General features: G+C 43.7%; 1 protein-coding gene across 1 annotated transcript in view; it reads left to right on the plus strand.

Annotated features, from left to right (window-relative positions):
- Positions 1 to 14,280, plus strand: part of fstl4 (follistatin-like 4) — a 313,380-nt gene extending 299,100 nt beyond the window's left edge. Inside the window, exons 15-16 of the mRNA XM_047380086.1 lie at positions 12,885 to 12,994; positions 13,179 to 14,280. Coding sequence (XP_047236042.1) covers positions 12,885 to 12,994; positions 13,179 to 13,881 — 813 coding nt within the window. The 3' untranslated portion in view covers positions 13,882 to 14,280. The remainder of the gene's footprint in view (positions 1 to 12,884; positions 12,995 to 13,178) is intronic.
- The last annotated feature ends 1,193 nt before the right edge of the window (positions 14,281 to 15,473 follow it).

The following is a 15,473-nucleotide window of genomic DNA, read 5'->3' on the forward strand; positions in this document are numbered from 1 at the left end:
CATTATGTTATGATAAGGTGCTGGTGGTTCATGTTTTATAGCATTTCTGCTAAGCAATGACTGGAACTCTTTGAAGTTCCTCTGTTCCATTATCTGACCTAAGACATTGATTTCTTCCATAAGGGGATGTATCAGCAATAAACCTTTCTGTGGCTTTAACATCATCACTTTTGGCTCATGAAGAAATAAACAAATATTGCTCCTGAAAAAATCTGTGCACTATTTCAAGTTCTTTTTTAGCTCTCACATCAGGCTCCTTATTTTTTAGTCTGTTCAAACTATTAGATTTATGATTCTTCCTGGTTTCTTCCCTCTTTGAAGTTGGTGGTTACAGCTTTGACAGAGATGTCTTGTAGAAATGTTGAGATGTAGCGCACCGTCTGGAGTGCCATCACATCGCACCCCTCACTGTTCCTTATGGAGAAAGTGAGGCATCACCTCTCGAGAGAAACACCACTCATCCTCTTTCAATCAGTAAGGTCTACGAAGTGCTTCCCCAGCAGAAGGGTGTCAAAGCTGCTGAACGTCTCAATTTTGGTGATGATGTGGCTCCTGTATTGATCATCAGACCCCTTTTTTCAAACCATGTGCTTGACAGCTGCTTATCTTGAAAGCAAATGAATGACTTTCTTTACTAGCTGCATGTTTCACGTTGTCTCTCTTTTTCTGTCTGCAATTTGAGTGGGGCTCCGGCAGAATGTGCACCATTGTCTCTGTTGCTCATTCTGCAGGCTGCGTTCTTGTGCTCTGTGCCCTGTCTGGTCGCAGGTGTAGCACTTTAGCTTTGCAAAGTCTCTTTTTCTCTTAATTATTACAGTTGAATAACCAGGTTCCTTCATAGTGTCATCATCATAGCTGGTGTTAAATTTTCCAGTGCTCTTGCATCTTCTTAGCTTGGTTTTGAATTCACTGAATGTTATCTTGTCGTCATCCTGTGGTATATGAATGGCAAATGACGTAAATGTTTCTGGTAAACCCTTCAGAACCATTGCAAACAGCTGCTCGTCACTTAATGTCTCTGCACAGATAATATAGTCTGTCACATTCTCGTGGTTAGCTTTCTGTAGCAACGTTAGTTCGGTGTACAAGCTAATTAAACTAGGCTTCCCATTACTTGCATAATGGTCCCTCAGTATCTGCAGGTCTTCAATCATCTGGGGGATCTCTCATTATGAGGGAAAGACTTTGGTCATCCAAAACTGTAATTAATTTGGCGTGTGCTTCCTTGTTTATTGAAGCAACATTGTCACCTTCATCAGCTCTGGTGCACTTAGTATCGTGTCTTTAAGTCCCAGGAACTGCAGGTAGCCCTTGTCTCCCACAACTCATAATTCGTTTCCTCTCAATCGAAACCCAGCTGATTCCATATTCTTTTCTGGGCCATTAATCTATTGAAGCAGCCATGTTAAAGAAAGGACAACCAACACCACAGAAAGTCGGGACATAGGAAGAGTGGAATAATTACAAGAAGGTATTGGTCTTGGTGAACAGGCAACAGTTGACAGAAGTGTCGTGCCACCGCTTCCTTTTTATAGATATATGCTCAGTGCAGTTACAATCATAGCAGGTGACTATAGACTATTTATGCCCAACAGAGTAATACTGTTAATTTAAGAATACAGCATCAAACAGCAATCTTGAGTGCTAGTTTTTCCACATTATCCATAATATAGTTTGCTCTCTAGGAGCAACAAGATAAGTAATCCAGTGCCATATGCAATACAAGAGGTAATGTTAAATTTTTTAAATGACGAATACAAGCTAAATATAAAATGTAAAACTATTCTAATTCTACTGTAGAGTGAATATTGTTAAAAAAGAAGGGAAAAAACTGTCATAACCAAATCCCATTTATGTATTAGGCCAGGAAGTGAGCAGAGTAAACGTCAATTGGGTCTTGTCACTGAGTGTGTGGATATAAAATCCAAGGATGAGCTTTAACAAAGACATGCCTGTGGCATTAAGCACCTGCAGCACTGTAGACCACAGCAGCTGCCTAATAATACATGAGTGATTGTAGATTAAACTCATTAACTCCCATCCCTGCCACAATTCTGCAATGGTTGTAATGACATTGGTTAACTAGGGTCTTTTTCTTTTACTTTAAAGGCAGACAGAAATGTAGTGGTGTGCTCCATTTTAAAAGTTTAGTTATTCAGGAAATGTACTGTGGGAGAGTGGCATAAATAACTTATCTTTTTTTTTTATTCATCCTTGTTTTTTTGTCCAGGGAGTTGGTTCAATAAAGGCTGACTTGGATAATAAGTTACAATTACTTTTCACATTGATTTGATATAATAAAGGAACAAAAGGTATGTACAAGAAAAGTGCACCTTGTATGTTTAAAAACAACTCGGCATGGACAAAAATAAACGTTTCTTGAAAGTGTGCGTTAATCCATGCAAACCTTTGACCTGCCATGAAAATGTGCAGCAACCAAGCAAATCTTTTTAATTGACAATAAACTACAGAGAACAAAACCTAACCTAAATATACTGAAATATGACTCCATTCAGTTTAATTTAATTTATGGAGCATCAAACCCAATGTTTGTTCATGAGTTTGAGCTTTTATGCTTTTTATGGTAAAACTGAATCACATTTAGCCTAAAATAATAAAGTAACACACTGCAAAAAAGTATGGAAACAACCTCAGTTGGATGTAAACTGTATAACGTCCCTTGTTGTTGTCACCTGTAGATGTAAATGCGCATCGGTCTGTGCGCTGAGGAGCATAAAATGCATGTGAATCATCTTAAGGGGCACCTTCATTCTCACTGAAAAAGAAAACTGTGTCGGATCAGCAGATTACATCTAACGGTCAGGTTTGATGATTGCTAAGGTGGAGAAGGTGTAGACAATCACATGTACATAAATAACTGCGTAAAGTTGTGCGTAATTGTGGAACAATGGCAGCTTTGGCACAGCTGGAGGACATTCTCGATGGAACAAGTTAGAGGGATTGTTTTGTTCAGAGATCGTACTGACCTGCTGGCACATGATGACACAGGGGCTTATCAGCCAGTTTAGATTGCCCTGCAGGGCAATTATTTAGGACCTCTGCATAGAACTGGCCTCGGTGTTACAGAGGGATAGCAGGAGGAAGCGTGCGTCACCGGTGCCAGTTCAAGATCTCACTACACTGTGGTCCATTCCGGCGCTTTTCAGAGAGAGCTGATTAACCGACATCCCTTGCATATGTATTTATGGGTGGGAACCGGGTGGTTTGATCGCCACGTGCAACTGCCCCCAATTCAAACTGGGATATATGAAGGCAATGTGTGTGGTGACATGTCTACGCATTTTTTTGTGCGCCGCAAGTTTCAGAATCCCTCCCCACCACCAACATTTAGTAGTTAAGCTACACACTCTTATGTACATAAGACCCCAGGTCTTTTCCTTGGTCAATAATTAATTAAATCAAACTAACACTGTACAAAAACAGATTTCACACCGTCATTCTTAATTAAAGAAAAAGGAAGATAAAATAGAAAAGCTGTGTTTAGAAAAACTGAGTACACCTGGTCATCCAGTGTTTAAGATAAGATTCTTTAGAAGCAACAACTTGAAGTATCCATCTTCTCTACAACTTTATAAGTCTCACATTGTTGCGGAGCAATTTTAAGTCGTCTTGTGTGGACATCCGTTTATACACAGCTTGTTTAGGGTCTCACCACAGCATTTCAACTCCTGACTTTATTGGGCCATTGCAAAACAATTGTTTCAGCCATTCTGTTGAAGATTGATTGCTGTGTTTATCATTCATGTGCTGCTGCATGACCCAATAACTCATAGGCTACAAGATGCACAGTTCCCAAGGTTGCAAAACAGCATGCATGAGATCTAGTATGATATAGTGTGGCTTTTTGCTACACGTCAAAACTTTTAGTTCTTTCAGATGCATTTTTCCCAACCTAAAATTTGGCAAACATTACAAGATTTTTCTTACCCCACAGATTTTACCCATGACTATTAATCGGAGAAAGTGTGCACCAGTCTGCAAAAGTTAGGGGCAGTTGGCATGGCTCTTTAGCACAAAAATCTGTTAGTCATAAAAGCAGGAGTCTGCAAATGTGTCTGCAAAGGTAACCATATTTGACATGACCTCAGTTGCAGTCAAACAAACATGTTTGAATTTTTCTTTTTCCAAATCTGGACTCAAAACTTTAGTATAAACTGATTACCAACCCAACTTGCATGTGTAAAAATAGAATGAACAAGGGGTTAATTTGATTCCCTGAGCATTTTTACCCTTTTTAACCTCTCTTAAATTTGTCTGTCATATTTTTTGTTCATCTTAAATTACATGGCAGGATTTCTGTATTTTTATGTGCAAACACAACATTTTAAGGCCAGCCATCCATGCTCAATAATAGTGTTTTACAGAGTTTGCATTCAAATGCATTGATAAATCCCCCCTCTTTAGTACTCGTACTCGTCGTCTTCCGCTTTATCCGGGACCAGGTCGCGGGGGCAGCAGACTCAGCAGAGACACCCAGACGTCCCTCTCCCCAGACACCTCCTCCAGCTCCTCCGGGGGGAGCCCAAGGCGTTCACAGGCCAGCCGAGAGACATAGTCCCTCCAGTGTGTCCTGGGCCGTCCCCTGGGCCTCCTTCTGGTGTGATGTGCCTGGAACACCTCCCGAGGAAGGCGTCCGGGAAGGCATTCGGTATAGATGCCCGAGCCACCTCAACTGGCTCCTCTCGATGTGGAGGAGTAGCGGCTCTACTCCGAGCCCCTCCCGGATGGCCGAGCTCCTCACCCTATCTCTAAGGGAGTGCCCGGCCACCCTACGGAGGAAGCTCATTTCCGCCGCTTGTATCCGGGATCTCGTTCTTTCGGTCATGACCCAAAGTTCATGGCTGCACCTAGAAATCCTGTCCATAAAAGTTATGAACAGGACCGGTGACAAAGGGCAGCCCTGCCGGAGTCCAACATGCACCGGGAACAGGTCCGACTTAGTGCCGGCAATGCGAACCAAACTCCTGCTCCGCTTGTACAGAGATCGGATGGCCCCTAGTAAAGGGCCCCCGATTCCATACTCCTGGAGCACCCCCCACAGGGCATCACGAGGGACACAGTCGAATGCTTTCTCCAGGTCCACAAAACACATGTGGACCGGTTGGGCAAACTCCCATGAACCCTCGAGTACCCTGTAGAGGGTATAGCGCTGGTCCAGTGTTCCACGGCCGGGACGAAGACCACACTGCTCCTCCTGAAGCCGGGGTTCGACTATCGGCCGGACTCTCCTCTCCAATACCCTGGCATAGGCCTTACCAGGGAGGCTGAGGAGTGTGATCCCCCTGTAGTTGGAACACACCCTCCAGTCACCCTTCTTATGTAGGGGGACCACCACCCCAGTCTGCCAATCCAAAGGCACTGTCCCCGTCCGCCACGCAATGTTGAAGAGGCATGTCAACCATGACAGCCCCACAACATCCAAAGACTTGAGGTACTCAGGGCAGATCTCATCCAACCCCGAAGCCCTGCCACCGCGGAGCTTTTTAACCACCTCGGTGACTTCAGCCTGGGTGATGAAAGTAACCCTGTGTCCCCAGCCTCTGTTTCCACCAGGGAATTCGTGATGGCAGGATCCTCGAAGTATTCCTTCCACCGGCCGATAATGTACCCAGTCGAGGTCAGCAGCTCCCCACCCCCACTGTAAACAGTGTTGGCGAAGCACTGCTTCCCCCTCCTGAGGTGCCGGACGGTTTGCCAAAATCGCTTCGGGGCCAACCGGTAGTCCTTCTCCATGGCCTCACCGAACTCCTCCCAGGTCCGAGTTTTTGCCTCTGCCGCGGCACGCTTGGCCCCATGGTACCCGTCAGCCACCTCAGGACTCCCACAAGCCAACCACAGCCGATAGGACTCCTTCTTCAGCTTGACAGCGTCCCTTACTGCCGGTGTCCACCACCGGGTTCGGGGATTGCCGCCGCGGCAGGCACCGCAGACCTTACGGCCGCAGCTACGGGCAGCAGCATCGACAATAGATGCGGAGAACATGGTCCACTCAGACTCTATGTCAGACTCTATGTCTCCAACATCCCTCAGAGTTGAATACATCCCTGGCCAAGGGGTCCGCCAGACATTCCAGCAGACCCTCACTATGCGCTTGGGCCTGCCAAGTCTGTCTGGCTTCCTACTCCCCCAGCGGATCCAACTAACTACCGGTTGGTGATAATTGGACAGCTCAGCCCCTCTCTTCACCCGAGTGTCCAAAACATGCGGCCGAAGGTCTGATGATACGACAACAAAGTCGATCATTGACCTCCTGCCTAGGGTATCCTGGTGCCAAGTGCACTGATGGACACCCTTATGTTTGAACATGGTGTTCATTATGGACAATCCGTGACTAGCACAGAAGTCCAATAACAAAACACCACTCGGATTCAGATCGGGGAGGCCATTCCAGGTGTCACTGTCGTTTCCCACGTGGGCGTTGAAGTCCCCCAGCAGAATAATGGAGTCCCCAGGAGGGGCACCATCCAGCACCCCCGACAGGGACGCCAAGAAGGCTGGGTACTCCGCACTACCACTCGGCCCGTAGGCCGAAATGACAGTCAGAGACCTCTCCCCAACCCGAAGGCGCAGGGATGCGACCCTCTCATCCACTGGGGTAAACCCCAACACGAGACGGCTGAGCTGGGGGGGCGACAAGCAAACCCACCCCAGCCCGCCGCCTCTCCCTGCGGGCCACTCCAGAGTAGAAGAGAGTCCAGCCCCTCTCAAGGAGATGGGTCCCAGAGCCCACGGTGTGCGTGGAGGTGAGCCCGACTATTTCTAGTCGATATCTTTCGACCTCCCGCACAAGCTCAGGCTCCTTCCCCCCCAGCGAGGTGACATTCCACGTCCCTAGAGCCAGCCTAAGCATCCGGGGATCGGGACGCCGAGGTCTCCACTGGGGGATGGTCTCGCGTCTCTCGTTGGGCTTGGCCCGGCTGGGTCCCGCGAGGAGCAACCCAGCGGCTCTACCCCTCTTTAGTGAAAATGTGAAAACAAATATGTAGAGAAAGAAATACAATCTCATCAAGGCTTTTTTGGAAGAGATTTTAGCTATTAAATATGTATTAGTATTTGTGTTCTGAGATTCAGAATAAAGGAATCACAAATATCCAGGTTTGTTGATTATTTACAGATTCTAAGTTGCATGGATCAGAAGCGCCGTGGAATATGTTACAAGACAAATCTTGTAGGCGTTACTTAATGTGTAGATTATCCTTTGATTAAGAAGTGATTTTAATTCAGTTTTGAGCTTAACCGCTATAAAATGTTTCTTTCGGTTGCCAAATGTAACCCTAATCGGAGCTCTCCTCTCTTCCTTTTTACGAGAATCAGGTATGACCCAGTTCAATTAAAATCCTCTCTACCTACACATTTCTACACAGTTTGGGGTGGTAAACCATGACTGCAATGAAACAACTTGAGATTAATGCTGAATTAGTCTGATTTCACAGGTTCAGTAACATTGTGGACTCCGCTGTTGCAGTGGTTGGAGATCTGTGGGGACACCATCTACATAAGCAGCTCGCGCGTAAAAAAAATAGCCTACGTTGCTTAAAGGTTCAGGGCAGTTATGTTCTGGAGAAAAAACGTTTAGGAAGCCATTAGGGGTGAAACGACTCATCAAGGCAAATGATCAGCCTTCGTTAATTTTCAGTTACTATTTATCGTGCTGTGTTCCGACTGGATGGTGTTTGTGTTACAGTGTTCTCGTTTTCGCTAATGATAGCTGATATATTGATGTCAAGTGCGGTTATCAGTTACAGAGGGAGACAATAAGGCTCAAAAAGAAGCACAGAGAAAACAAGAAATCTTCAAAACTGCGGGATCACTTTAATTAGACAAAACAACACTACACAGTCTGTGTACTGCAAAACTGAATTAGCATTCCATAGTAGCACGTTCTCGATGCTGCAACACCTGACCAGGAGACATCTGCAGCAAACTGCTAAAAAACCTAATTCTATGAACGTGGTCCCAGAAACTAGCAGCAGCTGGCTGGTAGTCAAATGGTTTTAGCTTTTGGAGCAGCAACAGTGAACTTAGTTTTTCGAAAAAAAAAACTTTTCTCTTTGATCCAATTTAAGTTTAATAAATATTCACTGGTCTATTATGAGATTTTCTTCAAAGTTTGCTTAACATAACATCTTTTTAGTAGTATCCTCCTCATGTTGAAACCTTCACATTTAGTTATCCAAGTTTCTTTTCTCTCTGGATGCAAAATTAAGTCATTTTACTGTACGAAAATTTTTTTATTTTCTCTTCCAATATTATTTTAGTAACAACCCTGTTAATCAACTTAATGGCATTTATTAAATAAATCACATTGATGAATCTTGAAAACTTAGTTGATCTACCAGTAATTAAGGCCTACAGCACTACCTTAAGAATGCTCGGAGGTGTTTTAGTTTTCAGTTTTCATGCAATGACTGGGTTTTCTGTGGCTGAAAATCTTCACAAACAGCAGAATTGTTTTGTAATTCAGGAACGTGTGTAGGATCCTAAATCCAAGTAATATTAAGTATCTTGTGGTGTCCTGAAGTACAAATGTGTCAGCATCAAAAAGGTTTTTAAGCTTCGACTCAGACCTGATCATTATGGTGTGCATGATGACGTGTGTTTTGGGAACTTTCAGAGACATATCTAAGGTCGAGGAACATCCCTTTCACTTTGCAAACTTGCTGATTCAGTGCCAGGAGGATGACATGAGAGATGAGGCTTTTATAGTGGTTTGTTCTCATGAGACAACCATCTCTGAATGAGATACTGTTAGGGAGAGCTAAGGCAGACCCACATATCATCAGCTCAGGTCATAAACTGCAGATGTTTATCTGTTTCAGGATGTATGGGGGTGTCACCTGAACAAGCTCTGGTGGTTAGGATCTGATAGATGAGCCTAAAAAAAAAGGTTGGAGAGTGTTCATGAGGAGCTAAATTATCACATGCTGCTTAACAAAAGGGATTCATTTATATCTTTAAATAGGACAAAATATTACCTTTTTAATTTCCTGGGGAGTTTGCTAATTTAAAGATGTTTGTGCTCTATAGTTGTCAAAGTAGGCTTGAAAACGACACCTCTTTACATATTTCCACAGTCACCAGTTCTCCTGTTGATGTCCATCAGTAGTGGAGAAAAGGTTCGATTTGTATTTTGATGGACAGTGCCTTGTTAAACAACTTTCTCACATTCTGTTGGGATATATCTTCAAATTTCAAAGTATTTTATTGGGATTTTATTTGATAAACCATCATTAATTAGGACAATATTGTAAAGTTTAAGATACATGTTGAACTTTTCATAACATTTCAATTGGAATTAGAATGTTCGAGTCAAAGTTCAGACCAAACACATGACTATGCTTTGATCTAAACCAGGGGTCTCCAAATCCAGTCCTCGAGAGCAACCATCCTACAAATTTCAGATGCATTGCTGTTTCAACACGCCTGAATTAAATGGCTGGATTTCCTCCTCAACATATCTAAGTTCTGCGGAGGCCTGGTAATGAGCCATTAATTTGATCCAGGTGTGTTGCAACAGGGAGACATACACTCACTGGACACTTTATTAGGTACTCCTTGCTAGGTTGGAGCCCCTTTTGCCTTCAGAACTGCCTTAATCATTTGTGGCAAAGATTCAACATGGTGCTGGAAACATTCCTCAGAGAGTTTGGTCCATATTGACATGATAGCATCACACAGATGCTGCAAATTTGTCGGCTGCACATCCATAATGCGAATCTCCCGTTCCACCACATCCCAAAGGTGCTCTATTGGATTGAGATCTGGTGACTGGAGGCCATTTGAGTCCAGTGAACTCATCGTCGTGCTCAAGAAACCAGTCTGAGATGAATCGTGCTTTATGACATGGCGCGTTATCCTGCTGGAAGTGACCATCAGAAGATGGGTACACTGTGGTCATAAAGGGATGGACATGGTCAGCAACAATACTCAGGAAGGCTGTGGCGTTGACACGATGCTCAGTTAGTACTAAGGGGCCCAAATTGTGCCAAGAAAATATCCCCCACACCATTACACCACCACCAGCAGCCTGAACCGTTGATACAAGGCAGGATGGATCCATACTTTCATGTTGTTGCCGCCAGATTCTGACCCTACGATCCAAATGTCGCAGCAGAAATCGAGACTCATCAGACCAAACAACGTTTTTCCAATCTTCTATTGTCCAATTTTGGTGAGCCTGTGCGAATTGTAGCCTCAGTTTCCTGTTCTTAACTGACAGGAGTGGCACCCGGTGTGGTCTTCTGCTGCTGTAGCCCATCCGCCTCAAGGTTCGACGTGTTGTGCGTTCAGAGATGTTCTTTTGCATGCCTTGGTTGTAACAAGTGGTTATTTGAGTTACTGTTGCCTTTCTATCAGCTCAAACCAGTCAGGCCATTCTTCTCTGGCATCAACAAGGCATTTGCGCCCACAGAACTGCCGCTCACTGGATATTTTCTCTTTTTCGGATCATTCTCTGTAAACCCTAGAGTGTGAAAATCCCAGTAGATCAGCAGTTTTTGAAATACTCAGACCAGCCCATCTGGTCAACCATGCAACGTTCAAAGTCACTTAAATCCCCTTTCTTCCCCATTCTGATGCTCGGTGTGAACTGCAGCAGATCGACTTGACCATGCCTACCTGCCTAAATGCATTGAGTTGCTGCCATGTGATTGGCTGATTAGAAATTTGTGTTAACGAGCAGTTGGACAGGTGTACCTAATAAAGTGGCCGGTGAGTGTATATACATTGTGGGACACCAGCCTTCAATTACTGGAATTGGAGACCCCTGATCTAAACCAATTCTTTGTAGTTCTGGTTTCATGTTAAGGGTTATTTTTCTGCTAGAAGAGTAGCTGCTTAGATACAGCCTCTAAAAGGTTTTCTTCCTGGGTCACCCTGTACTTAGCTTCTTCCAGCTTATAATCAAGTATAAGCAGCTTTCCTGCCTCTGCTCCAGAAAAAGATACCCATACCATGATGCTGCTATCTCATATTTCATGGTGTGGTGTGGTAACTTTGTTTGTCCCTAATATTTTATTAACAAACCTCCGAGGCCTTCCCACAACCGCTTTATTTATGTTAACGTTTAGTTACATACAGGGGGCATCTAAAGGAAATTGATTGTGCTTGTATTTGTTAAAGTTGTTAGACTAAACAGGGCTCTTAAATGCACACCACAATTAAGATTTTTGTTACAAAAAGTGATGTGTCGTTTACGTTCCACATTTCTATAGTACTTTGTATTGGTCTATCATATGAAATTGCAATAAAATACATAGATGTCTGGGATTGTAACATTTAAAGTTCAGGACATTCAATTCAATTCAATTCAAAGATACTTTATTGATCCCCGAGGGGAAATTAGAATTCCAGTACAACCCATCCAAACAGACATCATGACACAAGATAAGGGGGGGACGGGTCACCGAGGCTTTGCTGCCCACTCACAGGCGCTGCCCTTGCTAGTTGAGAAAAGAGGCCACATTAGGTAAGTAGAGGGAAAAAAAATCACATTTCACACTTTATCCTTAGCAAGATACAGTTTGAGATTGCAAAAAACCTCAGCACAAAGAAGCAACAAGTTGACAAAACAACATCATGCCGGGAACGGTGAAGGTGGTGTGAGGGGTGCATATGTTTATCTTGAGCATGTGTGTGTGTGCAAGTGAGTGTGTGCAAGTAAGTCCATGAAGCACTGTCACAGAGGCCATTGTCCTTGATGGTTCGTTGGAATGTACATCAACCGGCCACAAAGTTCTGAGCAGGTCCACAGATGTCCTCAGGAAGGGAGGGGGCAGAGGGAGCAGAGCGTCATGTTTACATAACTTCCAGGAGAAGTTGAAGATAGCCAGCCATCAAGGCCGTGCAGGGGAGCCAGATTCAGAAAAACAATAATTATTTGGGTTAGGCTGACTCTTAATTTCCGTCAGCCTTGAGAGTCTCGCTGGTGCTTCTCAAAGGCGAATCCAAACGGCCAAATTCCTGGTCTTTTTGCCAGATCCGAGCGACCAACTTTCTCCAAGATTTATCCCATTTCACCCCTGAGTCCAGGAACCGCAACCTGCCTGCGATCCTGTGTAAGGATCACATACAGTCTGCGATTCAGCTCAAGTAACATCTCAGTCTGAGTGTTGATCGCTCTGAAGATCCCATCACACATGCCAGAACAGCTGCTGACATTCTCCAAATTTCTCGATATGCCAGGTAACCGCTGACTCCAAAAAGCAGAAATCCTGATATCAAACATCCAATTATATACACATCTTCCACATCCTCGACTGACATTATTGACAAACACACAATCCTCCACTTCTGCCAGGAGTCCATCGTGTATCCGGAGAAAAATGTCCCGTCCGGGCAAGTGGGCTCTCCCGACCCCTGTCTTTTCGTCTAGAAAATTTTATCAATTGCATTGAGAGACCAGCTGACCAAATCCATATTTTGGAAGAATTTGGAAGATGTGCAAAAAGAGGCTCCAAAAAAGACAAGACACAGAGCTGAAGCAGGGCAGATATGGGAGGGGTGCGGGAGACAGAGAAAAAGCGTCCACCTCCACCGAGAGCAGGAAAAGAAGGACATGCATACTTTTGTAAGGCAGTGCAGATTTCTAAATGACAGTTTTATCATAAAGCAGATAGGTACAAACAATTTGCCATTAATGAAAAACTTGTCAGGCTTAATAGCACCAACGACTTAATATACATTGTTTTGCTCCTATTAATAAATCTTGGAGCCCTAAAGCAGCTCTTCCCTTTAAACAGAATATGGTCAAGTTGAACTACAAAAGCTTCGGAATTGCAGCAGCATCGATAGCAATAAAGCAAACAAATAGCATTCAATAAATTTTGGAACTCATATTTATGCATTTATTGGTATGTTTTCAGGTAATTCCTCAAGCCAGTGTGGGTGAAGTTCATCATGTCATTCGAACCACTTTCCAAAGGGTGAACGATTTCTTCATCCCTCCAACTAACCTCATCATAACTCACGTGAGGTAAACCAGCCATTCCTGACCTTAAAATCCACAGAAGCCTTACTGCTGGTTCATTTAACGCAAAGGAAGAAAGAGCAAATTAGAATTTTAATGAGAATTTCCATGTGTATTAATGACACACCACCCCCACAAAAAAAAAATCTTGACAGATAATTAACCTCTTATTTGATCTTTGTCTGTGCAGGTTTGCATTTGTATTCCTGAAAAATGAGCCTGCGGTCCACAAGATTGATCTAGAGACCTTCCACCGTGTCAAGACCATCAGCCTGAAAAACCACAGCTGCATCCCAGCCAGCATGGCCTATACACACCTGAGTGGTTTCTATTTCATCCAGTGCCAGCGCAAGAGCCTTCTGCATGTTCCAGCCCAGCTCCTCATCGACAGCGTGACAGATGCTGTTATTGGTCCGAATCAAAATGTCACAGGCCAGGCTTACGTGTCACCAGACGGTCGCTACATAGTGACACCAGATCCATGGAGCTCTAAGCTGACGGTACAGACAGTGTCCTTCAAGGGGGAGCTGAATCTGAACCAAGAAATAGATGAGCCTATTAATGTGTCAGATCTGGTTTTCCAGCCTTCTTTCACGGAATCAAACCAACATGTGGTGGTGGCGGCCTCCGGGTCGGGCTCAGACCTGCTGTTTGCTGATCTTTTGTCAGGGCGTGCAGAGGTCCTCCGTACCCTCAAAGAGCCTCTTTCTCCCCAGGCCTGGCCTTGGGGGGGCCCCAACCGAGTGTTAGTCTCCAGTGGGTTGTTCGGACAGTACCTGGTGACACCATCAGTTGAGTCCCTCTTTGTCCTGAATGGCAAAACGAGAACGCCGCACTGCGAGGTGTCAGACATCAAAAGGGCCAACACAGTTATCTGGGTTGGAGAGGTATGAGTAAAAAAGAAAAGTAATAAAACGAAGACTTAGAATTAGAAGTAAATGAGAAAAGGAGAAATCAGGCCAAAATACCTATCATTAAGATTTATGTGAACATATGTTCTGGACCCAACATTGGGACTGAGCAAGAGGGGAAACATGCCTGAGTTTGCTGTTACAAAAGTACACTTAAAAATAGAGAAAATATTAAGAAAATCTGTTGTGATATTTCTATTGGGAGAAAGTGTCAATGCCGTTCAGTGCAACAGTGATCTATGTGCACTTAACTATACAGAATTGTACATTATTGCACTTCCTTCCATGTTATCACAGCAAATAGGTACCTGAAGAGTTGAAAGTAACTATGAACTATGCACAATGCTCACTTTTTTTTTAAGAATAAAAAGCTTTCCAGTTTTGGTAATCTCACGTTTGTTGTTTTCACCAGTGCTGCATATAGTCCCCACAGTCTGTCTTGTCTGCCTCTAGTGTGTAGTGTTCTGAGTCCTTTTAAAAGCTAACCGCAACATCCGTTCACTCGCGTATGTCATGGTATTGTACTACACCTCTCTGAAAGCTTTCACTCTCATACTGGCAGAGGTTGGCTTCATGCACTTATGTAATTCCCTCTCTTTCCATTGCCTATCCAAAGAGTCCAATTGATCCATTATTCAGCTATTGATGTTTCGGTTGCAGAGGAAACAAAAAGAACATCGAGTGATCTCAGCAAAGGTTTAATTGGTTCCCCACTGTTACTCATTTTTACTTCAAACTGTAGCACAGCTCTGTGCTGTGAAGTTCAAAAATGCCACTTAGCAGATCCCCTCAAGGTAATGACTCCTGTTTATGCTGACCCATATGCTGAGGCCGAGGCAAAGCAGCATCATTTATTCTATCTGATGGGCTGTGAGCATTTGTGCATCCATTCACCATAACATAATAAATTTCAACTTTATGTAAGGTAGACTGCTACTTCGCATGTGGTAACAAAAGTATCAAAAGGTGTGAAAATCTGGATCAAAAATACAATGCTTCAATAAGTTTTAAATGTAAAAACAAGATAACTCCTACTCATACTGTTGTTAATGTACTGAAATGATGATTATTGGCCAGTTAAGGGCATCAAGTCCTTTTAAGGAGGTGACTGGAGTTTTCTCTGCACATTGCCACTCAACTGGCTGAATGAAGGATCCTACACATGTCCCTGAATTACAAAAAAAATCTGCTGTTTTTGAAGATTTCCAGCCACAGAAAACCCAATCATGGCATGAAAACTAAAACACCTCCCAGCATTCTTAAGGTAGTGCTGTTTTAAAATGATGAGCAGCCTTTCTGTTAAACCACAGTCTGGCCATCAGAGCAGATAGCTTAACTAACCATCTTATATCAGCTTGGTATACTTCTGGCACTCTAAAAGGGTATATTATTCTTTGCAATTTCCAAGCCCCCTTCAAGAAGGGAAAAGTTCTCAGGAATTGCCATCCTTTCTTCTTCATTTCATATACACAACTGACTGACAGCTCAAATCAGTTGGACAGGGAACACTGCTCCATTTTATTACTGTAGAAAACTCACCGTCTCTTACATCTCCATAAATTGAGTTTTAAATC

This window comes from Girardinichthys multiradiatus, chromosome 11 (assembly GCF_021462225.1).
Source record: "Girardinichthys multiradiatus isolate DD_20200921_A chromosome 11, DD_fGirMul_XY1, whole genome shotgun sequence".
NCBI lineage: Eukaryota > Metazoa > Chordata > Actinopteri > Cyprinodontiformes > Goodeidae > Girardinichthys > Girardinichthys multiradiatus.